This window comes from Nycticebus coucang, chromosome 10, assembly GCF_027406575.1.
Source record: "Nycticebus coucang isolate mNycCou1 chromosome 10, mNycCou1.pri, whole genome shotgun sequence".
Lineage (NCBI taxonomy): Eukaryota > Metazoa > Chordata > Mammalia > Primates > Lorisidae > Nycticebus > Nycticebus coucang.
Genome location: NC_069789.1, coordinates 36,362,632 through 36,388,062, shown reverse-complemented (window position 1 = coordinate 36,388,062; position 25,431 = coordinate 36,362,632). Strand labels below are relative to the sequence as shown.

The 25,431-nt window shown below is 45.9% G+C and overlaps 1 protein-coding gene and 1 pseudogene across 3 annotated transcripts in view; one reads left to right on the top strand and one right to left on the bottom strand.

The window, feature by feature from the left end:
• Positions 1-25,431, bottom strand: part of CAPN8 (calpain 8) — a 90,495-nt gene that overhangs the window by 44,757 nt on the left and 20,307 nt on the right. For all 3 annotated transcript variants that reach the window (XM_053607645.1, XM_053607647.1, XM_053607646.1), the window contains exons 3-7: positions 9,269-9,387; positions 8,725-8,858; positions 5,807-5,975; positions 4,408-4,491; positions 2,227-2,312 (exon numbers count right to left, since the gene is read on the bottom strand). In XM_053607645.1, coding sequence (XP_053463620.1) covers positions 2,227-2,312; positions 4,408-4,491; positions 5,807-5,975; positions 8,725-8,858; positions 9,269-9,387 — 592 coding nt within the window. The remainder of the gene's footprint in view (positions 1-2,226; positions 2,313-4,407; positions 4,492-5,806; positions 5,976-8,724; positions 8,859-9,268; positions 9,388-25,431) is intronic.
• LOC128597341 (40S ribosomal protein S16-like) lies at positions 16,545-16,993 on the top strand (annotated as a pseudogene).

Below are 25,431 nucleotides of genomic sequence, written 5' to 3'. Positions count from 1 at the left end.
TCCAGGTAAGTTTGACACTTCTCACTAAGACTCCCAGGCCCCTGATCACAGGAATAGGGAAGTCTAGGAGGGGAGATTTAAGAGTTCATGTCACAAAAAAGGTATGCACTCCAGTATCATTTAGAAAGTTGTCATTCTGACTTATCCATCATTCTGGGATGAACATATTGGGAAAGGGGCTGACCAGCTCTGGGTACATGGACATGATCCAGTTCTGAGCCTACAAGAATGACCATCAGGCCCAGTTTTATGGCAATTTCCCTGAAGTAACATCACCCTGGGTGGCCTCTTGCTGGCAACATTTCCATGGCAACATTCACAGACTTCATTCAAATGCCATCCCCAGCTGCCTGACCTTTACAGAGTTAAGTTTTCCTGATATATGTATGCAGCGAAATATCTGAACAATATCAAGATCCATCTTTTTAAAAAGATTCCCTTCCTTGAGTACTCTCAGCAAACCTAAACACCTTTCCTCCCTGGCATAAAAGCTGGGGCTCAGCCCGGCCTAGCCCAGCCCAGCCCAGCCCAGCCCAGCCTATCCCTCTAAGCTGGCCTTCCAGGGCCCTGGGGGAGCATCAAAAGAGTTCCCAGGGCTCTTTTAATTCATTGAAACACTAATTTGATCAGAGCCAAATCTCAGAATGTACTTCTTCTTTTTTTTTTTTTATTGAAACAGAGTCTCACTATGTTGCCCTTGGTAGAGTACCATGGCGTCACAGCTCACAGCAACCTCCAACTCTTGGGCTTAAGCGATTCTCTTATCTCAGCCTCCCAAGTATCTGGGACTATAGGTGCCCACAACAATGCCCAACTAAGAATGTACTTCTTATAAACAAAAATCAGGACACAAGTTGGTAAATTCTAGATCTGACCTAATCTCTCAATTTTTTTTTAAACTTAAGTAAAATCTGGCTAAACATTGAGCTGAGCTTAGGAGTGTCACTGCAGAGAGCCAGTGTCCTCCTTCCCCAACAGCTGATATGCAAATATCCCAGGCTACAACTCCAGCTGGTGGGCCCTCAGCCCTTGACAGTCACTACGTGCCACCCCTGGGCTCTTCCCAGCCTGTTAGAGGGTGGGTGGCTCTGGGAAAGGAAATAAAGTCATACAGCATTTTTGTCAGTTTGGTAAACAGCTATTGGTGAACAAGGCCCAAACTCAGGGGTTCAATTTCATGTAGCCATATCATCTATTTAGGACAGTTGGCAGAATCATGCTCTTGGATTTTGCTCAATCTCAGTGCACTGAGAAAACCTTTCCTCCAGGAGTCCCATCTGTGGCCCCAGGGACACACGTTTCTTTATGATAATGTGTGTCCTGAAGGAAACTACTGCAGCTTTGAGCTGCAGTCAGCAGTGATGATGCTGTGATTAAATACAGCAATCTTCCCTTCAAAAGCCCTAGTGCCATCACCAAACATGGACAACCGTCCAGGGGTTGTCAGAGGGCTATATTGAGAGGGAGGAATTGTTACAATCATTTCCACTCCGTGGCTCTTTCTTAAAGAGACTGGTGGTTCTAATCCATTCCCTGACATCAATCTGCCTCCTGCACTCCAGCTGTGAGAACTGGACAGAAACTAACCTATGCTTTCCCCATCCTCCTGTACCCTGGGGACATGGAATCCAGGGCACAGCAGGCCCAGACACCACCACCCCTGCCCAACTTCCTGTCATGAGCAGAGAGAACTGCCCAAATCAGCGATCAATACCTGTCCCTGTCACAGCCAGTCTCTGCTCCCTCCCCACCCCCATCCCACCCTGTTCTTCCCTGCCTGCTGGGCCCAGAGCCCAGGGTGGCCAGAGTCAAATTCCATTTTCTCAGCACCTGTCATGTCCTCTTGGTGCTGAGGGCTTTGGCCTTTGTCAGAGTGACCAGTGTTTGTGGAGTGGAAAGAAGCAGATTGTGAGGGATCGATTTGACCTTTGGACCACCACAGTGTGGTAGGTGAAAAATACAAAAACCCTTCAGCACTAAGCAAAATTCAATGGAGCTGCCAACTTTCAAATACCAAAGCAGAAAGCCAAGAATCAAAGACTACAGCTCAGTGGTTTTCATTTGTTTTTCCCAACCTGGAATCATTTAATACTCTTTCTGAACCGGCTGTGTGATTTGTGGATAGTAAGTGCTGCTGAGCTCACAGTGGCAGGAGTCTCATGGTGTGTTTTACATGACATCTTCTGCAGAGGGAGGTAAGCACTGGGGCAGGAGGGAAGAACATACTCATCACTCCAGGCTCCTGACCACTCCACTTCTCCCCATGGGTTCCTGAGTCTGATCAGCTTCTCTGGACGACCGCGGAAATCTACCTGCAAGTTCCACACACAGAAAAGAATTACTGCGCTCCTGCTGCTTCACATTCATGTCTGCACCTAAGAGATTTGTAATAAATTTTTCAAACATCCCTAAATGACCTTACTTTTATTTATTGTATGTTTTCAGACTTTGGCCAACTGATCTATTTTTCATAATTTATTTGAATAAAATAGTGAGTCTAGTACAAAAACAAGTTTATGCCTGCTTTAACTGGGATTTACATGGTAGAGTTAACTCAGGTTGAGTTCGTTCTTAACACATGCGCCCTAATGATAATAAATGCCCTTCAAACAAACACCAATAGCACTGCAGTTAGCATTTACTGAGTATGATCTATGGACTAGGTGCCATGCTAAGCATTTCAAATTCATTATCACTTCATTTAAAGATCATTACAATCCTGTGAGCTGTGTACTATTATTATCTTTATTTTATAGCCCCCAAATCTGAGATTTAGAGAAGTTTTGTTACCTAACATTCCCATTAATAGATGGAAGATGCAAGATGGGAACTCTGACAGTCTGTCTCCAATACCCATGCTCATAAATCCACACATATATCGAACACTCAAGTACGAGCCCCAGGCACCCCTGCACAGTGTTTGCATTCACCTACACACACACAAACTGAGTGTGGACTGTTAGGTCTTTGTTGTCTTAATTTCTTTTGCATGCTCCAACATGCCCTGGCCCAATGTTCACATATGCATACACAATTCATGTTTGTGAGATTGACTTGATTAAAGAGTATGTTTGTGAAACACAGATACAGGTAATGAGCATCTATGCTATTTCAATAAATAACAAAGGCAAGGATATCCATTATCATTTTTGCCTGGGCTATTGGGAAGCCCAAAGCAAAACTGATTTCCCAGTTGTGGCACTGTCTCTACTCTAGATGGATATATTTTACTTTAGTTGCATAGTTTCATTCTGCCTATGCTTTCATTTATCTTTATTTTTATTTTTGAGACAGAATCTCACTTTGTCACCTTCAGTAGAGTGCTGTGGCATCATAGCTCACAAGAATCTCAAACTCTTGGGCTCAAGTGATCCCCTTGCCTCAGCTTCCTGAGTAGCTGGAACTACAGACACCCATCACAACGCCTGGCTATTTTTTAGAGACAGGGTCTCGCTCTGGCTTAAACTGGTCTCGAACTCATGAGCTCAGACGATCCACCTGCCTTGGCCTCCCAGAGTGCTAGGGTTACAGGCTTGAGCCACTTCACCCAGCCTTACGCTTTTTATTTTTTCAAAAATCAATATATGTATTTATTTAGCTTTTTAAAGACAAGGTCTTTCTCTGTCACCCAGGTTGCAGTTCCGTAGCACAGTCATAGCTCACTGTAACATTGAATTCCTGGGCTCAAGCAGTCCTCTAACTTCAGCCTTCTGAGTAGCTGAGACTATGAGTGCGCACCACCATGCCTGGCTGACTTTTTTGTAGAGACAGGGTCATGCTGTGGTGCCCAGGCTGGTTTTAAACTTCTGGCCTTAAGTAATACTCACACTTTGGCCTCCCAAAAACACAAGCCACAGTACCTAGTCATGTCTATGCTTTTGTAAACCACCTCAAATTCTTTTTGGAAATAACCAGAACCTAGGAAATAAAATAATAGAAATTATAGCCCATGCTTTCTCCTTGGGTTGGAGAATGAGGAATACATCATTATTCTTACCCTGAAAGTCAGGGCAGGTACTTTTCTCCTTCTTGGGATCCCATGGGTTTCTACTGTTTTACCCACACAAACACACTTTTCAGAATATGTGTAGAATCTATCTGACAATCCCTACAACTTTCCTTGCCACATCTCAGAAGAATGCCTGCATTTAGTTAGAACCCACAAAGCCAAAGCTCAGAGAAGTCAAGTCTTCCATCTCCGAGCAGAAGGAGTCAAACGGGCCGTTCTGAAAAGCAGGAGTTAACTGCAGATTTGCAGGTGGAGGCTCTGTGCATGCAGAGATGGACTGCACCCCTGCGGGCAGAAGAGCTCTGAGTAGTGATCACCACTGTGCTTCTCTCAGGGGGCCCTGGATTTATGGAAATACTATCACATGTCACCATCTCCCTCCTTCTGTCTGATCTTACCTCTTGGACTCCAGTGACAGAGTATGCATGACTCTTAACCAACTTCTGGCTGGTGATGGCTTCTACTTCAGCTGCACTGGAGACCTGGGCGGAGCAGAAAGTCCACTCAGAGTGGCTGACCCTATCTCTTTGGGGCCAGCCCTGCAATGGTTTCCAAGGACACACTACACAGCCATGGGGGCCCCAGTGCCAGACTAGGGGTACAGGTGTGGCCATAAACCTCGGGTAAATAGAGCCTTTTCTACATAACTTTGGCAGTTCTAAGCAGGTGTTGTATGGCTGCCAAGCCAGGAATATGACTTGCTAGCTTTCAGAATGCCACTGAGAAACCAGGAAGTCATTTATTCCCTGAGAGTGACCCCATGCTGCCTGAAGAAGCCTATACATGGCACTGGCTCTGCACAAGTCCTGGCCAGCCAGTGTTGGCACCAAATGGGCTTCTTCCTGATCATCCTTCCTCTTTCCCTAGCACCCCTCTCCCATGCCCCATACCACCTCCCCACCAGAAACACACATCTCCTGCTGGGGTGTTCATAGAGAAGAGAAAGGGAGACTATTCTCACTTTGTAGTTTAAATGTCTGATATCACCAGGCAAAGGCAAGAGAGCAGGGCAGAGCAGCCATGAGCAGGCAGTGACAGGACCTCAGGGCAGTGGCCACTGGCCTCTGGTCTCCACAGCCACCCTGGAATTCTATACAGCCAACCCTCCTGTCAGGCCATGACCCCTGATTTCAAAATCCCTTCCCTTTACTTCCAAGTCCGTTGAGTATTGTCAATCATCATATTTGTTGATGACTGCTTAGCAAAACCTTAAGATTGTTTAACAAAAGGAAAATAGGCTCGGCGCCCGTAACTCAGTAGTTAGGGCACTGGTCACATACACCGGGGCTGGCAGGTTCGAACCTGTCCAGGGCCTACTAAAAACAACAATGACTACTACGAAAACAACAACATCAAAAAAAAAAAAAAATAGCTGGGTGTTGTGGCAGGCATCTGTAGTTCCAGCTACTCAGAAGGCTGAGGCAAGAGAATGGCTTAAGCCCGAGAGTTTGAGGTTGCTGTGAGCTGTGATGCCACAGCACTCTACCGAGGGCAACATAGTGACACTCTGTCTCAAAAAAAAAAAAAGGGAAATAGCAGAGGTAGGACCCAGGAGCCAGGGACCAAGACTATGTCATCAGGGCGACTCCAGCTGTACTAAAGGGCTCTGACAGTTGGGGATAGGGGGCTGGGGCTACCCACTAATTAGGTCTTAACCAGCCTCTGCATGCTGTGGACAGTGTATTGTCAGTGCATTGTCCATTGAATCTCAGACCCTTCGCTGTCCTCTCTGCCCCTGTCCTATCCATTCCTGACCACGCATGGGGAGAGAGAATAGAGAGACACTGCCTGGCTCACATCAATGGAGCAGCCCAGCAGAGACCCCGCACGGAGGGCCTTCCGGATGATCTGATACAGGCAGGATGGTGGCTTCTTCAGGTCGTAAAACTCAGAGATGCCACCTGTGAAATCCTCAAACCCCTCCACTGTTGATCCTCCAGCCAGGGCCTCATAAGAGCCATTGAGCCTGTTGGAAAAGAAAGAAAATATCTTGGGAGAGGAGCACAGGGATTGGGGACAGGGATGTCGCCTGGAAAGTAAAGAAGGGGCCTCTGTCAGTTTTACCTAGAAGCCAAGAAGGTGCTTAGACCACTAATTCCTGTGGCCATCTCAGCACTTTACTAGGAACAGATCTCAGACAACTCTCTCCATGCCACCTGTACCTTTACAAATCCAAGGATGAGGCTTTCAGAGTTAACCCCAGCTGCTTGGGTTCCTGGGGTTGGGGACACAGGTAGGGAGGAGGGGGACCCTCCCTCAAGGCTCTGAGGTAACTGCCAAGGCTTGCTTTGAGAACAGGACTGGAAAGCAACTGGGGTTGTAGAAAAGGGTGTCAGTAAACAAAACTAATTAAAAGAACACCCCAAAAGGCTTTGAACTTCAAATGCCAGTGAGAAGGAGAATGACCCCTGAGGAAAGAGCAGACTTTATTGAGTTTGGTATCTAAGTACATTTGCTTTATTACTACTGAGTGTCCCAAAAGTCTCACCTAAAGTCATCATATATAGGGAAAATAGAAAATTATAGCTAAATTCACCTTTATTTACAAACTATCACAAAATTTTACAAAGAGGTGGTCAACACATAGAGAATATTTTGTAAATATTTTGTAAAATTTCACAATGAATACAATGTATACACATTTTAAGAAAGGAAAAACTTGCACTCAGATTGTAATACTCAATACATACCAATAACAAAACAAGAACTCAAGTCACGCCTTGGTGTGTGTCACACTTTATGGGAGCAAGACATAATTGCAAGAGGGACTTTACCTAACAATTGCAATCAGCGTAACCTGGCTTATTGTACCCTCAATGAATCCCCAACAATAAAAAATAAAAATAAAAAAAAAAAAGAATTCAAGTCACATTCAACTTCTATCATTACCAGAGGTCCTCAAAGTGGTGCCATCAGCGTCCAGACACTTCTGATTACTGCAAATTACTGCTCAGTGATGTTGACTAAAGGGTCTGCTTGTACTGCTGCACGTGCCCTTTCGGTTCTTCCTGAAGTACCACCAGTGCGGCCAGTTTTCTATGGTCCAACACATCCTTTAAGGTCCCCCATAGGGAGAAGTCAAGCAGTTTTAAGTCAAGAGAACATGGGGAAAGTCAACCGCACTTCTTCCTCCCATCATTGTCCTGGCAATTGTCATCGAGGTCAGCTCTCACGTCTCAGTGGAAGTGTCCTGGGGCATCACCTTGATGAAAGTAAAATTGATCATTCCCCAAAGGTGTACAAATTTCAGGTAAAATGGATGTGTGCAACATGTCTGGGTACACTTGACTAGCAATGGTACCTTCAAAAAAAAATGGCCCAGGCCGAGTGCTGTGGCTCACGCCTGTAATTCCAGCACTCTCAGAGGCCAACGCAGGTAGATCACTTGAGCTCATGAGATCAAGACCAGCCTGAGCAATAGTGAGACCCCATCCATCCCTACTAATAAATGAAAAAAAACTGAGGCAAGAGGATCACTTGAGCCCAAGAGTTTGAGGTTGCTGTGAGCTGTGATGCCATGACATTCTACCATTGGTGACAAAGTGAGACTCTGTCTCAAAAAAAACTATGGCCCAATTAGTCCCCTTAAAGACGGTCCACACCAGGCATTGATTTCTTTCTCCACATAAACATAGATTTTCTGGTGCCTGGTACACACAATTACGCCTGCTCACTATTCCATTCAATTTAAACTGCACTGCCTCAGACTAAACTGCAAATTCCTCAATTCCTCCAATTCCTCTCCTACAGTGTTTTGGAACCATTCACAATACTGCACCCTTCAATCAGGGTCATCTTCATTTAGTCCCTATAATAATCTTGGGATGAAAAATTTCCATTTTGCTGTTTTAAGGTTGCATCGTATGCTTGTTCTGCTAATTCTTGACTCACGTGCACACTGTTTGGTAGACTTCCCTGGCAAGCATGTGAACTGTTCCAACACCACAGCAGAGGAGCAGGACTTGTTGTGCAAGGCCTCCGATCTTTCCTGGTGCACATCACACACAGCACCATGAGTCTCAAACTTGTCTCCAATATGTGCAGTTGTTAGGGCCGTTGGAGGTTCTGGTGCATTCTCATGCTTCCATTGTCATTGTACTTCCTCAAAGTTCTCGAATTTCAAACACCACTTCAAAATGGTCAAACAATAACTGTGCTTCCACCATTGTCTTTGACTATCCCCGGAATATGATGATGGTAGCATTCATTTGATTAAAGCCATCTTCTGAGCAGAGTAATACTACACATTGCTATTGTATGTAATTCGATTCAACTTCAAAACATTAACACATACATAACATCACTTAAATTGTGCATACATTTTTTGGTACCCCTGTTATTTTTCAAATAAAGATACATTTAGTTACAATTTCCCATTTTCCCTATGTATGAGGACTTTATGGGCAACTTTGGGGACATTCTGTATTGTTCATCATTCTTTTTAAAAATCATGTTGCTCTAAGAATTTACCTTGGGGGTTGGAAAAATAAAAAGCCAAGGTCCAGAGGGGCAAGAAGGCTTGCCTACCATGCATGGGACAGAGCTGAGATGTTAAACTCTCAGCCCAAATTTCTGTTTATCTTAGTTCCTGAAGGAGAGATGTTTCCTCTACAGCCTATGGGGGTCTGTGTGCTGGGAAAATGTGACCATGTCACCCCATATTTGAGATGGTAAGGCAGATGAGAGTCTTCTAGTCCCTAGCTGCCCCCACTTACTTGGCGTAGGCTTTCTCCAGCAGTGCACTCCAGAATTCATTGCCTTCTTCGGAGTGTAGGAAGAGGAGCTGTCCATTCTTGGTGGGCAGTCTGTCATCGATGACCACCTCTACCCACTCTCCATACTGCCAGAACTGGGGAAAGGGGGAGACATAGTGGCTGCTTCCCTCATGAATGAGCAAATGGGGAGGAGTCTCTACAGCAGACCTCACACTGGGACTCTGTGCCACCACTCCAAACTCTGTAAGAGCAGGATCTGGGTCTCACTCCTCTGTGTCCATAGGAGATACCAGTTGGAATAGAAAACTTCTAGTAACATTGCTTCTGGCAGCAATGGGGATTCAGATCCACATCTCCTACCCTCAGTCCAAAGTGCTTTCCTCCAGGCCACATGGCTTGGGGAGAATGAGTGGATGGAGGCATTAGAGCAGACTTTGGTGTGCATTGGAATTACTTGGAGGGACTGTCAAAGCATTCAGTAGATCTGAGATGGGACCTAAAAGCATGGAAAGTAGTGACAAAGGTCATGAGCAAGGCACAATACCTGAAAATGAAAGATGCCCGCATAGTCCTTCTGGAAGTTCTGATCCTTGGGGACCACCCGGTAAAGCAGCTCTTCATTCAAGGTCAGGGAGGCAATGGCGGCCAAGAGCCAACAGTCACCTGCGCAGTGTCATGAGGGACACAGACTGGTCAGGCCAGGCCTGCAGGGCTCCTGCTTTCTCAGACCCTCGCTGCCTTATTCAGTCCAGAGTTCATGTCACACCACTCCCCGCTAAGTCAGGCAAGCAGATTCTCCTCCCCCAGGGTCAGAAATGCACCTGCAGCCAGCAGCTCCTGCTGCCTCGTAGGCAGTCATTTACTGGGGGTGGAAATTCTCTGCTCCTTGGCCTGCCCTGACCCAGTTGCTGACCATTTCCCAACTCCTAGACATTCAACTAGTGGAGTAGAAAATGATAAGAAAGGGGGGAAAAAAGAAACAAAAATTAGTTCCTTTGGTCCCTTATTAGCAACACTGACAAAAGTAGGGGATAGTGAAGCTATTTAGTCACCACACAATGTGTGTGTGTGTGTGTGTGTGTGTCAAGAGAAGTTAAAAATCTTGAAGCTTGGGGCGGCGTCTGTGGCTCAGTCGGTAAGGCGCCGGCCCCATATACCAAGGGTGGCGGGTTCAAACCCGGCCCGGCTGAACTGCAGCCAAAAAATAGCTGGGCGTTGTGGTGGGTGCCTGTGGTCCCAGCTACTCGGGAGGCTGAGGCAAGAGAATCGCTTAAGCCCAGGAGTTGGAGGTTGCTGTGAGCTGTGTGATGCCACGGCACTCTACCGAGGGCCATAAAGTGAGACTCTGTCTCTACAAAAAAAAAAAAAAAATCTCGAAGCTTGGTGTTGGTCACTTTAGAGATTCAAGTAAATGCAGAAAAAAATGGAAAATCCCTTTCTGTATGAGTAGGGACCTCCCAGACCCATGCCACATCTCTCTCTCTCTCTCTCTCTCTGTCTCTCTGTCTCTCTGTCTCTCTCTCTCTCATACACACACACACGCATATGTTTTGAAAACCTTTGCTGATCCAGGAGGTAACTCAGTTTCCCACCTTGCTCTCTCACCAGACTCCACCTCACTGACAAACACCATCCTCCTGACAGCAATAGGGCTCCTAGGTGAGGCTAAACCACCTCACCTAGCCAAGGAAACAGCATGGGTATGGATGGGCAGGCACAGTTTCCTCCTTTCACCCAGCTCCTCTCGACCCAACTTTCTTCCTATGAACACCTGTGAGCATGTGTTCCTCTGTTCAAAAACCTGCAACTGTCTTCCATTGCTTGCAAATGAAATAAAACCTCCTAACAGGGCATTGTGGCTCCTGCCTACTTCTCTGGTCTTTTTCCCATTGCCCTACCCCCAGAAATCTAATCTCCCCACAAAACTTGGATGTGCCTGACATGCACCCTGGTCTTTTTCACTGTTGTGGATTTTCTCATTTGCTCCCTCTGCGTGCAAAGTCCTTGCTACAACTTCACTAGCTGAATCTCACTCTTCCTCCACAAAGCCTTCTCCGAATGCCTCCCACCCTCCAGTCAGAAGTCACCTCTTTCAGTGTGTGTGAGCCCTAAAGACATTATTTGCACTTCTGCACACTTTCACAAGTTGCCTCCTATGACAGTTGTCACCCAGACTGGCCTCAAAACTCTGTTCATGCATCAACTGCTTGGTGATGCTTTCCATGGCCCTCCCCCAGCCTGCTGCACCAGCCCAAGCCCCTCCTTGGAGCTCCCCAGCACTTGATTAGTCTGCTTGCCTCTCCCTCGCATCACTCTCTGATCTCTTCCTGCACAGCAGGCCTGTGGATTCACGTATCTTGCTATCCCCAGCAGGTGGCTGACATGACACATAGAATAAGCTCATAGAATGTCTTATGAATAAAAACAAATCTGCAGATGACCCAATGAATTGTATTTTGTTCTGCAAATCTCTACCAGCACCTTATATATCTTGTACCTGAATCTCCCAGGTCTGTGGGGAAGTGGAGTTGAACAAGCATTGAACCTGACAGAGTCCACTCCCACCAACATTGGGCCAAGGGAGACTGACACACTAAGACAAGCGAAGCCCAGGGCGTGGACAGGGTGACCGCTCAGCATCACCTCTGAAGCAAATGACTTCTCAAAAGGATCAGAGCGCACGAGGCCTCCTTACCAGGCGTGGCTCTGGCTGCCTTCTGATGTGATGTCCCTGCTGCCTACCCAAGCGGCTTCCAGCAGCCCATCCAGGGCACTCTGTAGACATTATAATTCCAGGCACAGCAACAAAATGTTCCTCAGTTGTTGACATCAAACAAGGCAGCCCAGCCGGAAAAGGGTTTAATTTTCTCTTCATCTGCCTTTCTCCAGATGTTTCACGGGGTCCACCAGGCCTTTGCAGCAGAGGCTCTGTGGAGACGCGGTGGGCGTGTGCAGCTTTGGGCCCTTGCCATTACGGAATAAGGTGTGAATGGATCGTCATGACAAGGATGGGGTTTCTCTAAGGAATGTGTCCAATGATTGTGTTCCCCGTCAAAGAGTCCTCTTGAGAGGACAGACATTTACTCTGTTGTTCAAAACATTTCAGAAACTTGTTTTGAGGACTTACCTTGAAGCCTATGGCACATTCTTTGGACTCTTCTCAGTGGGAACACAGTTTTGATCTTTGAGCATAGTTTTAATTTCCAAAAGGAGTCAAGAGGCTTTTAGATCCAAGTTTGGTGGTGCATGAGGTAAACAAAAGAGCTGAGAAATTTCTCCATGGATAGGTCCCTCCTCCCCAGACACCTCCAGCCAGGGCTGGTTATGGGTTAGAGTTTTCACCAGGAACTTTAAGTACAGGTCCACTCAGGAGAAATTATTTGAAGAAAGCTTTTGATTTCCTGGTGAAATGGGCAGACTTGGCTGGCAGAGTCTTTTTTGCCCACAATTTTTCCCCTTCATCCTACTTAGAAAGTCCACATTATGCCTGAAATGCATACAAAGCCATCTTGCAATCCCAAGGCTCTAAGCGTAAGAAAGTCAACACAGTAGGAGAACAGAGAAGGATGTGTAAGTCTGAGCCCCCAAGGGCGTTATTAAAAACTAAACTAGCTCTGGGCCACCTACCTCCAGATTTCTTGTTGTAAAAGAAAAATTAGCCCCATATTTGTTTAAGTCACTATGGTAGGTTTTATGCTGCTTACAGCCAAACATTTTTCTAACTGATACAAGAATGCATACAAAGTATTTGTTATGCCTCATTAAACTGGTCTCGGAAAAGGAAATCCACAAAGGAATTCCCAAAACATGTTGGGAATAGAAGCAGTATAGAAATTTATACACTGTCCCAGGCATTGGGAAAACTGGAAGACCTAGGTGGGAGTGCCTCTGTCTGGTCCCCCAGGAAGGGTCCTAGCACAAGGAGCTGCAGAGCACAGAGTTTTCATATGGCCCCCACCAGCTGAGACTGGGAGGGAGACTGCCTGGGAAACCAAGAGGCTGCCCAGTCCAGTAAGCACAAACAGACTTTGAAGTATGGGAAGCGTGCTCTTCTAGGGACACAGGTGAGAATTATTGTGAGCCTAGATGCTGTCTGTGGGATGTCTGTGTGTTGCATGTGTTTGTGTGTGTGAATGTGTATCATGTATGTTGTATGTGTGTTGTGGGGGGTTGTGAGGTATAGGGGAGTGTTGTATGTTATGTGTGTGATGTGTTATACATTATGTCTGGTGTATATGTATAGGGTGTGGTATGTGGTATGTATATGTATGGCATGTGTGTACCATACAGGTTGTGGGGGGTACATCTATGGGGTGAGTTTGCTGTGGTTGTTGACAACTCTGGGTTTTATGAAGAAGATGACTAGATGGCTGGGCGTGGTGGCTCATGCCTGTAATCCTAGCACTCTGGGAGGCCAAGGCAGGTGGATTGCTTGAGCTCCTGGGTTCGAGAACAACCTGAGCAAAAGCAAGACCCTTTATCTACTAAAAATAAAAAAACTGAGGCAAGAGGATCACTTGAGCCCAAGAGTTGGAGGTTGCTGTGAGCTATGACTCCACGGCACTATACCAAGGGTGATAGCTTGAGACCCTGTCTCAAAAAAAAAGAAAAGAAAAATGGCTCAGCACTCATAGCACAGTGGTTATGGAGCCAGCCACATACACCCAGGCTGGTGGGTTTGATCCCAGCCTGGGCCAGCTAAACAGTTGCAGTTGACAATTGCAACAAAAAAAATAGCTGGGCATTGTGGCAGGCACCTGTAGTCCCAGCTACTCAGGAGGCTGAGGCAAGAGAATTGCTTAAGCCCAAGAGTTTGAGATTGCTGTGAGCTGTGATGCCACAGCACTCTACTGAGGGTAATATAGTGAGACTATCTCAAAAAAAAAAAAAATGACTAGGAATAAGAAATCCTGCCCAAGGCTTCAGAGAACTACTTTTCAGATTGATTACAGTGACAAGATATAATCCCTTAGCAAGAAAACAAAACAAGACACAGTTCAGGGTGGCGCCTGTGGCTCAGGGGGTAGGGTGCCAGCCCCATATGCCGAGGGTGGCGGTTTCAAACCTGGCCCTGGCCAAACTGCAACAAAAAAATAGCTGGGCATTGTGGTGGGTGCCTGTAGTCCCAGCTACTCGGGAGGCTGAGGCAAGAGAATCACCTAAGCCCAGGAGTTGCAGGTTGCTGTGAGCTATGATGCCATAGCACTCTACTGAGGGTGATAAAGTGAGACTCTGTCTCTAAAAATAAATAAATAAAAGACACAGTTCAGAAATTTTTCTCTGCCATCACTAGTTGTGTGAACTTGGGCAAGATACACTACCTCTCTGTATTGGCTTCATAATCTATAAAATAGGAGTAACAATAATGCCTACTACAATCAGGACCATGTGATCAAATAAGATTGGTAACAACTAGAACATAGCAGGTGTTCATTAAATTACAGTTTCCATAGCATGAGAAGGCAGAGAAAGAGTAAACATTGGGGTGGAAGGCAAACCCATCCCAGTGTGTTATCCAGACATCAGATGAAGAGAGTGTCTTGAGTAGAACAGGTTGATCAGCTGGGTCAGACGCTGACAAGGGTCCAAGAAGGTGAGGACAGAGCAGTGTGGAGCCCTCGGTGACTATGGCAGAGACATTTACAATTTCCTACATATCCAAGGGCTCCCTCATGTTTCCAGCTCCTTTGTAGGGCTATGTGACCAGCTCTGGCCAACAGGTCATGAGTGGTGAGTTTCACTTCTGGGCCAAAGGACATAAGAGCCAGCATACAACCCTCCAGCCCTCTCTTCCCTGTTTCTGTTACCCAGAGGGTGCCTGCTCTGGATGGCACAGCCTGGACACCTGATTCACAGTATAGAACAAAGTTGCTTGGAGAGTTCCAGAATCCACAGCAAACCTTACGTGAATGAGAAATAAACCTTTAGGTGTTACACCACTTAAAAAAACTACAGTTGCCATCCTTCCTCTCAGTGGCACAACAATAATGCTACATTTGGGCCACTCGTGGACTCTGATTGAGCAGGATTTGGGCAAACGAGGGAGCTAGAGTGGGTCTCCTGGGTCACTGACCTCATGGGAAGTTTTGGGAACTATCTGAGCTTTGTTCTTCTAATTCCTTATTCAGGTTATATAGGTAATGAGTTTAATGTTCATTAAAATAATAAGTTGATGTTTTAATTCCACTCAAATAATGATGTCCTAGAACTCCTCACCTATTTTATCAGCAGGTGTCAGGACTTCAGTAAAGAGGAGACAGACCCCCAACCATAACAATGAAGTCATTACCCTGCTCTGTCAAAAAAAAAAATTGTTTTAAGTTCGCCAAGAGACAATAATCCTGAATCAGGCTTTGTTAAAAAAGAAATCTCTTAATTCAAAACGTCCCTTTATACATTAAAATCAAAGCTTTAAGTTCTGAACATCTAACGTTATTTTAAGCTGTAGGTAGTAAGAACTCAATCTATAGCTTAATGGAATTTCCCAAACACCGGGGGAAGAACAGGAGACACTTCTGGGCTGGAAAGAGAGAGGAAGGAAAGAATAGAAAGGAAAAAGTTCAGACACGAGACCATGCAGGAGTCCCTTCCTCATCCTGAGGTTGAAAAATGGCTGGAGCGGGAACAATGGCAACACTCCAGATAGTTTGAAGAGGAAGCCAAAGCAGAGAGTGCTTAGGATCTGCTTCCCATTTGGGAATCTGGGGACAGAATAAAAATGGCATCGTGGAGTACTTCAGCAGAAAGACGATGAGGGGCATGGAAAGGGGCCCTCCCCTAAGTCTCCCTCAGCCGTCACATGGCTGAGCTGAGTGCAGGAAGGAAAAGGTAGGCCGATTCTGGGGCAGAGGCTGTGGGGAGACCTCAGGGGCAGGCACTGGACAGGCAGTGTGATGTGTGGTGCCTGTAGTGCTAATGAGTGCTATGCTGGGGCTGAGGTAGCCAGGGAGGGTCATGAGAGGAGACCACACAGGTGCCCCAGCCACACACAGGAGGCCAGCAAGGCCCCAGGAGAGGACAGCCAGCTTCTCCCGTTGCCTTGTGGAGAGGGTGGGGAGGGACAAGCCTTTACGAAGTGGGAGAGACCCACCTGACTCCACTCATGCTGCTATAACAAAATTCCACACAGAAGACCAGAAATAGGCAGAGGCATAATAGTGTCTTTAATTGGCTGGTTTATGTTTCCCTTCCACTCATGGTCAACAGAAATCAGGGTTCCCTGGCAAGCTAGGAACAGTTGAGAAAAATAAAGAATACCACACCAATTGTACATCTGAATGTAATGTAAAGATTTTGACCCTGCTAATAGATGCTTGTTTTTTAAAAATCCATCTTCAATATTTGATCACAACTGAGACGTACTTTGCCTACTCTTTCATAGAAGGTGGCTCTGAGTGTTTTTACACACAGGCCTCTCCTGCAACTTTGTGCATTACTGCTAAGAAATCACAGAACCTCCCTCCATCCCTCCCCTTGGTGCATGTGACTTTTCAAGCCCTTGACATTTAATTCATGCCATTTTGGCTGCATTAAAATGCATGTATACACATACCAAAACACGCTTTTGGCTATTCTTGCTTTTTTTGGAGATTTGCATCTCTCTGGCTAGATGGGAAGCTGGCTGGAGGCAGATAGTGGATATTATGGTTCTCCTAGACCAGTGTTTTTCAATCTTTTTTACCTCACGGTAAACTTGAACCTATAGTTAAACTCTGGTAGCACATTTAAATTATGTTGATCAAAAAAAATGAGTAAAAAAAGAATAGACTTGTCCGTTTGTGGAGCCAAGCAGTGAGGACCTTCAGTCTACACCCATAGCCATGCCGTCCAAGGGCCCACTGCAGTCCGTGCAGGTGTTCAGACGCAAGAAAACCGCCACAGCCATGGCGCACTGCAAACGTGGCAATGGCCTCATCAAGGTGAATGGGCAGCCCCTGGAGATGATGGAGCCGTGCACACTGCAGTACAAGCTATGGGAACCTGTTCTGCTTCTGGGAAAGGAGCAGTTTGCTGGTGTAGACATTCGTGTCAGTGTGAAAGGTGGTGGTCACATGGCCCAAATTTATGCTATCCGTCAGTCCATCTCCAAAGCCCTGGTGGCCTATTACCAGAAATATGTGGACGAGGCTTCCGAGAAAGAGATTAAAGACATCCTCATCTAGTATGACCAGACCCTGCTTGTAGCTGACCCCAGTCGCTGTGAATCCAAAAAGTTTGGAGGCCCTGGTGCCCGAGCTTGCTACCAGAAATCTTACCTATAAGCCCATCATGTGGGTTGGGGATCACCTGTACAATAAACAATGGTTGTAAGGTCATGGGGCGGGGGGGGGGGGGGGAGGAGAAGCAGAGAGAGGGAAGGAGGGAGAGGGGTGGGGCCTCGGTGTGTTTGCCACACCTTCTGGGGGCAAGACATGTTTGCAAGAGGGACTTTACCTAACAAATGCAATCAGTGTAACCTGGCTTATTGTACCCTCAATGAATCCCCAACAATAAAAAAAAAATGGAAAAAAAAAATAGACTTACTATGCTTTGAACTTCTTTAGAAAATAATTCAATCAATGATCTTTAAAATGTTTCATAGCATGCCTAAGATCCTCTCACAGCACACCAGTGTGCTGCGGCCCTGTCCTAGACTCCAGTATAAAATGCTCACTGAATGAATTCACCATGGCATGAATTTGTCAGATGTGATCTGAAAGTTCATGCCTTGATTACCAGCAAGAAATTCTTATGATTTAAACCATTTTGTAGTTGATAATTTCAAACAGAAGTAGAGAAAGCAGCATATGTTAATACTGTGCAGAGCTAGAGTTGGATTTAGAAGGCAGAGCTACTATCTCAGTTAATAAAGCCCCGGTAATGCAGGTGGCTCCTGATGGGACAGGACTTCTCAGTCTCAGCACTGTTGGCACCTGGGGATGGGGGCCATTTGTGGTGGCATCACAGGATCAACAGCATCCCTGGCCTCCACCCACTATATGTCACAATGTAGGACAACCAAAAATTGCCAAATTTCTGCTGGGTGGGAGAATCACCCCTCACTAGGAGCTAATGAGCCAGAAGGTCCACAGTAAAATCGGTGTTGAGAAAACTCTTCCTGCATTTGAAGGAGGTTGGACAAGATGGCTTCTAATAAGTCTACAGTTCTAAACAATTACTTAGTAATATAAATGTTGCTGATGATGACAGCCTATCTCTATTAGAGTTTTCTGGGACCCACTCTCTGCTTCTTCCTTCCTTCTCTTACTTCTACCCTCTCTGGGTAAAGGAAATTTCAGCAAAGGCAAGCTCCCACCCGGTAGGACCTTGTCTCATCCAGTTCTGACATTCATGTGTCAGAAGATCCCTTGTATACGATGATTAGACTCAGGTCCACTTGCATTTGGGAGAGTGACCTCATGACCTACTTCAGGACCTTTAAGCCATACAATCATTCCATTCTTCTTTACCCCCAAGTCCTATAGATGCCAACCCTCACCCCCTGTGAGGAGGGGCAAAGTTAGTCACCCTGAACCTAGCAGAATCCAACTCCCTTGGGTGTTTGGTGCCACTCCCCTCCCCCAGCTCAACCCTGGATCCAGACACCTGCCAGCCCTGGTGACACCTGGGTCCAGCAATGCCATGGCCTTTTTGCACCTTCAAGTATTTCTTTTTACTCTGAGATCATTGTCACCTGCTCCCCCAAGCCACATCATCACCACTCAATAGCAGCACCTGTGAATGAATTGGCCATGTCTTATAGACATCCTGAGCTAGAGCCTCCTTCTAAGTTCCAATCCTCTTAGAATCATTTAGTACCACCTTGCACCAGCCTCAACCCTCCTCAGAAAACACATCCTGAGGTTGTCTCCCTCTGGGCTAAGGGCTAGCCTCCTATGCCCTCATTACTCGCCAGCACTGCACTTAGCAAGCATCACCATGTGCAGGACAGTCTGCAGGACACTGTGACAAGACAGATGTAAAGGACTCTGCCCTCAAGAAGCCTACAAGCTTAGAAGAGTAGAAATAACACAGGCATTGGATTCAGAGAGCCTGTGTTCAAATCCCCCGGCCCTCACTGGACTGTCCAGGGGCCTGCAGTAGTCTCCTGACTCCTAGGAGTCTCGGGTTCCTAATCTGCAAAATGAGCTGTCCCTCCCAGTATATCATACAGGGTCATTTGATACTGAGTGACAAGGACTTATTTATAACAAATTGAAATGTAAATACACACACACAAATATATATGGAATCTGCAGTCAGCCTTCTGAATCTGTGTGTTCCAATCCAGGGATTCAACCAATTGTGGATTCAAAATATTCAGGAAAAAAAAATGGATGGTTGGATCCATACTGAACATGTATAGACTTTTCTTTCTTATAATTATTCCCTAAACAATACAGCTTAACAACTACTATATAACATCTACATTGTATTAGGTATTATAAGCAATTGAGGAGCAATTTGAAGCATATGGGAGGATGCAAATAAGTTATAGGCAGATGCTACATCATTTTATATCAGAGACTCAAGTATCCACAAGTTTTGGTATACACACTGGAGAGGGTTCCTGGAGCCAACCCCCCATGGATACTGAGGGACTACATGTGGGCAGATAGATAGATTTGATATATTTTCTCCAGTAGGGTAGAGAGGACATCAGGAAACAAAAGTATCAAAGCTACACATAGGTACGCACACAACAGAGGAATCAATGCCTGCAGGATTAACAGTGGGTGTCTCAGTTAGTGTCACTTTCCCTCATCCCACCATCAGCACAGCTTCAAGGAAGTGAGCCAGGGAAGAGCAGTAAGACCAAACTCCTGAGGGTGAGGCAGCGCCTGAATGGATGGGTGTGAGCACAGAGGACAAAGGGCCTCCTGGCCCCTCCCCCACTGGGACCCAGAGAAAACCATGACAAAGAGAGGTTTCGTAGGGCACCACCAGGCATCCCTCGGCTCCCCAGTGACCCCTCAGTCCTCCTGAGGCCTAAACAGAAGAAGATGAGAGGCTGCTGGTCCAACACCAGCAGTGAGCACAGCAGAAGGCCCACATGGGAGACAGGCAGCCATACCTGGGCAGACACAGGCCAGCATGTACAAGGGCCTAGCTGGCTGGTCCTAGAGGCCCCTCCAACACAAGCAGCACCATCTTGGAGAGGAGAAGGGATAGGTGTCCAGGAGGGACAGAGTCATGCCTAAACAAACTGCTTGAATTTGGAATGGAACAAAGTTGTAAACTGGATTAGACTAAATTTAGTCCCCCACTTCCCTAACCAAAGCTCCTGAGGAGGATTAAAGCCATATTAGATTTACACACATTCTCAGTGCCAGATCTAGGGGCTGCCAGAGGAGCTCACCGGAGCTTCAGTTAAGTCCCCCCAATAAGCAACTGCTTCCCTGCTGATAAGGAACAAGTTGTTGGCCTACCTGTATCTAGACCAAAACAGGACCTTCAGTGACTTCTGGAAAACCCTGTGTGGGCATTCAGCCAGCACCTCAGGCTCCCTCAAACAGACAACGTGGAGCCCAGGGAAGTGCATCTGGGAGAAGCCGCTCACATGCACAGTGACAAACATGAGTCCCTGCACCACGGCCCCGCTCTGTCCTGACCCATCACCTCTTTACCACCTGCCTGCTCTGCTCTGAGTCAGCTTCAAAATGCCAGTTCTCTTCACCTTCTTCAAACCTACCAATGCCCCTTCACATCTGGAAATTGCCCCTATTATCGTTAATTCTACTTTAGCAAGTAGAATTAAAGTAGGTTAATCCAGTGGCTTCTGGACAGAGTAAGTTCGTGCAAACTGGAGATAAGAAAAAATGCTTTCTAGGCTCAGCCCTTCACCCCCCAGGAGTTCCTCTGAAATCACATAAGCCACACCCTTGTTAGTGTATTGCACAAGGAGAATACTGTCTGTTAAAAACATTTCAGTTGGGAGGCCAGTAGTCTGGGGCAGCTATAGCTCTTTAAGTTTCTAGGCAGCAAACCAATGCCCTGTGTAAAGACGAAAATCAAACCAGAGACTTTACCAGTCAGAAACCACCAACTAACCTCTAACTAGGGTCTTTCTACCCTAACCAATCAAATATATTGTCTTTGTCTTCTGCATTCAGCCTATCAAAGCCCACACTACCACAGCAGACCTCCCTGAACCTCTTCTGGTATTGAGTGCTGCCAGTTCACAAATCCTTTGCTCAAATAAACTATTAAATTTATTTTTTAAATAAAGTTTTTCCTTTAACACTTCCTATATTTGGTCTGCCAATACTTTGCACCAGATAAAGCAGGCATGTGATACCCATTTGCTTGATAAGTAAAACTGAGGCCCTCAGCTCAAATGTCTACCCTCCTAGGCAGTCAGTGTCAGAGCCAGGGCTAGTCCCTTAAGATGATGAGCTTGCCTCCTCTTCTGCACCCTGCAGTGCCACTTGTCAGCTGAAATAAACACAGTTTTCACCATTTGAAATTTATGCCCTTGACCTCTGTACAAGAAGAGCAAGAATTTTCAAGAATGGTCCCTCCTCACCTCGGTTCACACCTAACTTGTTACTAGCCTCTCCACATCTTCAATTCCATTTGCCTTCATCCATCCTCCCTTCCCACCCCATCAAATGGTAACATTTGATTCACCCTCTGACCTACCCCACACGACAGCAGCTCCTTAAGCTCCTTACACTGAAGTAACACAAAATAGCCACTACTTTTAGAGTTGTTATGAAGATAAAAATAAGTGCTTGCCGCACAGAAAGCCCTCACTAAACCTCCTTATTTTGCCATTATCACCCAACACACAATTAAACCAAAACACAGGGGAGCCCAAACGAGTGAATCAGAAAACATTTATTGAGTGTCTACTACTTAGAAGAAAACAGAAGCTAAAATGATACTAGGAAGTTGCTAGTGTCTTTCTGCATACCATCCTCACATTTGGCATAGGGAGCAGAGCTGCTACTTAGCTGTCACCCACCTGCCTCCCTGTGCCAAGTTTCTCCCTTCAGGTGATAGCACCTCTGATTTCTCAGTTGCTCGAGCCTGGGAGCCATTCCAATCCCTTTCCCCACTCCATCTCTCCATCCACATCCAATTGCTTTAGATTTTATTCCTGAACAGCTCTCACATCCCATCCTCTTCTCTGACACCACTGCCATTGCTGCTTTTCCCACTGAGACTATAAGGGACCCTCTTTCTCCAAACAGTCATTCTCTAGGAGTTACAAATAGGATGTTGCAGAAATAAGCAAAATTGCCATGACATAAAAACATTCATGAGTTTGCACCTAACCATCCCTTCCCACTTAACCCTAGTAACACTAATAACTACCAACCTGGCCAGCCCCTCCTGCAAACACAACACAAGGCAATTGCAAAGTGACACTAAACATTTTGCTAAATTTGCAGGATTTCATGAAGTCGATGAAAGTGACAGCGGAAATCTGCTTCAGAGCCATTGACCAAGGAGAAGTTGACAGAGTTTAAGCCGTTGCAGCAAAAAAGAGAAAAGTGCCAAGGCTTAAGGCAGGATTGGCATTTGAAAAGGGAATGGTTTGGGCATCTGGGAATTGCAAGAGGTCCTCAGGGAAACAGAAAATCCTTGAATATCTTCATGATTTTGCCTCAAAAGTCAAGCAGGAAGTAGAAGGTATTGAATCCTGCTGTCTTGTCATTTCTTTATTTAAAAAAAGTACCCCCCTCAAAAGTCAACAATTGAATCCCCCCTTGTAAGAACTAGCACAAAGCTGCAATTATTGCGTAACTATTATGAAATAGAAGACAAATTTTTGTGTAATTTTTTGTGTCATTTTTCAAAGTAAGATCTTTATCAAACATTTTTAAGGAACTATTTAATGAAAAATGTGGGTTTCGATTTTCTTTTTAGTAGCCCCCTTCCAATACCAGTCGTGTTCAAAGGCTGAGGATTAGGGTTTCCTCGACTATGCGATTGTTGGTTGCCTGGTGTTTCTATCTGCCCCACCACCACCACAGCAAACCTGGCTGTACACACCCCTGCTTTCAAACCTTCCATGCTTCCATATTACCCTCAGGAATAAAGTCCAAACTTCTCCACACAGCTCCGGGCCTTGCATGATCTGGCCATTGCCTCCCTCTCCACCCTAAGTGTCTGCACTGCCTACACCCTGTTTGCTCCAGTACCACCACTTCATGGCAAGTCCCCCCCAGGGGTGTGCTCTTTCAAGCTGAAGAACCTTTATTCACATCCTTCCTGCTCACTGGAATTCTCTTCCCCTCCCTCTTTATCAGGAAAGAAGAAACAGTGCCTATTTTTTCTCCACTGTTTCCTGGCATGGAGAATATGGAAATGAATGAATGGGCTGTGACCCTACTTGATTTTGACAATGAGTATGTCAGATAAGCCACATGTTACTTCACTCTTTCGAGCGTCCACCCTCAGCCGCACCTGAATGCGCCACTATTCAATACCATGAACACACCTGCTGCTATTTGTGCATTTAAGAACCCAGCACACCTTCCTGGAACAGTGTCCTCATTCTATTGCTGCACTGTATCAAGGTACCATTGTTCTAGAAGCAAGACATTAGAGTACATTAATCCTGAGCATCAGAGATGTCCAAAATCTCCAGGGACCCAGGAGCCATGTTCTCAGCAAGGGTGTGGGGTATAGGGTCACCCTGGAAATGAGTCACTAACAGTTTCAAAAATTAGCCCCAGGTCTTACTGTTGTTTTTCTGAGCAAGGGCAATGTGACTCATATGTGCAACTGTAATTTTTATATCCTCAAAATATCTCTTTTTTTTATTAAGTCATTTGTACATAGATCATGAATACATTTATGCCATTATGGGATTCAATGTGTTGATTATTTGTACACATTGGAGTGCTTACATCATACTAATCAACACAGTCTTCACCTCATTTACCCAATTACAGCGTTAAGACATTTGTGTTCTACACCTGATAGATCCATCTTGTACTTGCAATATGTTCCATAGGGGTGGTCCCCCTGTTAACCCTCCATCAGCCCACAGCCCTCCCTTCCCCTCTCCCTCGCCTTCCCTCCTTCATCCTAGGCTATAGTTGTTTTTCCATATCCAATGTACTCATTACTACTGTGAAACCAATTTATAATCACTCACACTTGCATATGAAAAATGAAAATAACTCTTAAAGCAGTACTACATATAATAAAGCACACTAAATAATCCACTTTTGCTGCCCCCCACAGGCCACCTGGCACCTCTGCTCCTGTTTCCCATGGCGACCCAGGCCTCTCAGACCTGGAGGCAAAATGGGGGCAGCTCCGCAGGGAGGGGTGACGATGTGACTTCCCAACATTTGCCTGAGGACAATTCTGGGCTGCGGGGCAGGGGGTGGGGGGGCCAGGGTGGAGGGGTGGGGAGGGGGTGTCTTCAGCTTCCAGGGGCTACATAGCACCACAGAGAGTTAATGTGCTTCAAAAAAGAGGAAAAAAAAAAAAAAGAAACAAGAAAATCTGGATAATGAATAGGAAAGGTCATCGTGGAATCAGAAACCATCTTACCTTACTTTCTAAGTTATCAGTGAAGAGGAAAAGAAAGAAGGAAGGGGGTGGCACCTGTGGCTCAGTCGGTAAGGCACGGGCCCATATACTGAGGGTGGCGGGTTCAAACCCGGCCCGGCCAAACTGCAACCAAAAAAATAGCCAGGCGTTGTGGCGGACACCTGTAGTCCCAGCTACTCAGAAGGCTGAGGCAAGAGAATCGCTTAAGCCCAGGAGTTGGAGGTTGCTGTGAGCTGTGTGAGGCCACAGCACTCTACCAAGGGCCATAAAGTGAGACTCTGTCTCTACAAAAAAAAAAGAAAGAAGGAAGGGAGGGAGGGATGGATGGATGGAAAGGGGAAGTGGAGGGGAAGGAGGGAGGGAGAGAACTCATCACAGCTGAGGTACTTATTCAGACTATTTCAGAGTTTCTTCCAAGTTGCTCAGGAATCCTGCTGGCCCATTCTCATCTAACCTCTGCTGTTATTGAAGGAATAAGACCCAGTGGCATGAAACCATTTCAGGCCTTCCCTGCCCCACCCCTGGCTTTAAATCAGACCTTCAATGCTATTTAGAGTGGGAAAAAATTAGTAGTAAATTATAAAAGTGGAACTGATTCACCAGAAGGGGGGAAATCACTAAGTAAGTACATTTGGAGCTTATGTAAATACATCTCAGAGCCTGTTTTGAGGGAAAGTGGCTTACTTACTAACTTTAATTATAGTACTCTTTGGATTCAAAAATAAAGAGAAAATGCTAGAAGTCAGGTGTAAGAAATAAAGAAATTAAAAGATGAGCACCATGATTGAAATTGTTAGCTCCAGCCATGGCTGAAATGTGTGATGAGATATGGAAATGGTACATCGCTATTATTGCTGGGGACAGCCTTGACAGGTTGTTAAACATCTCCCCCAGAGATGACTGTTAATTGAATGGGACTGCCAACTCAGCGTTAGGTAGTCTGAGGCTTCTGAATGTTCTGTGGGGGTCTTTAAAGTGCATCAGGTGTTAAACCCAGGATAGTGGAGACTCTCACAGCAAGATGAGGATGGCCTTCCAGCCTCAAATATATGAGGTGAAGTGAACTCAGATGCAAAAATGTCCAGGAGCCCAGTGGGATGTTATGGACAGGAGGCGAGGCATTTGGGGGGCTGAGAAAATATGGAAAACACCAAGTACAGCACCTATCAGCAAAAAGATGCAAAAGGCGATAGGAAGCAAACTCTTAAAGGG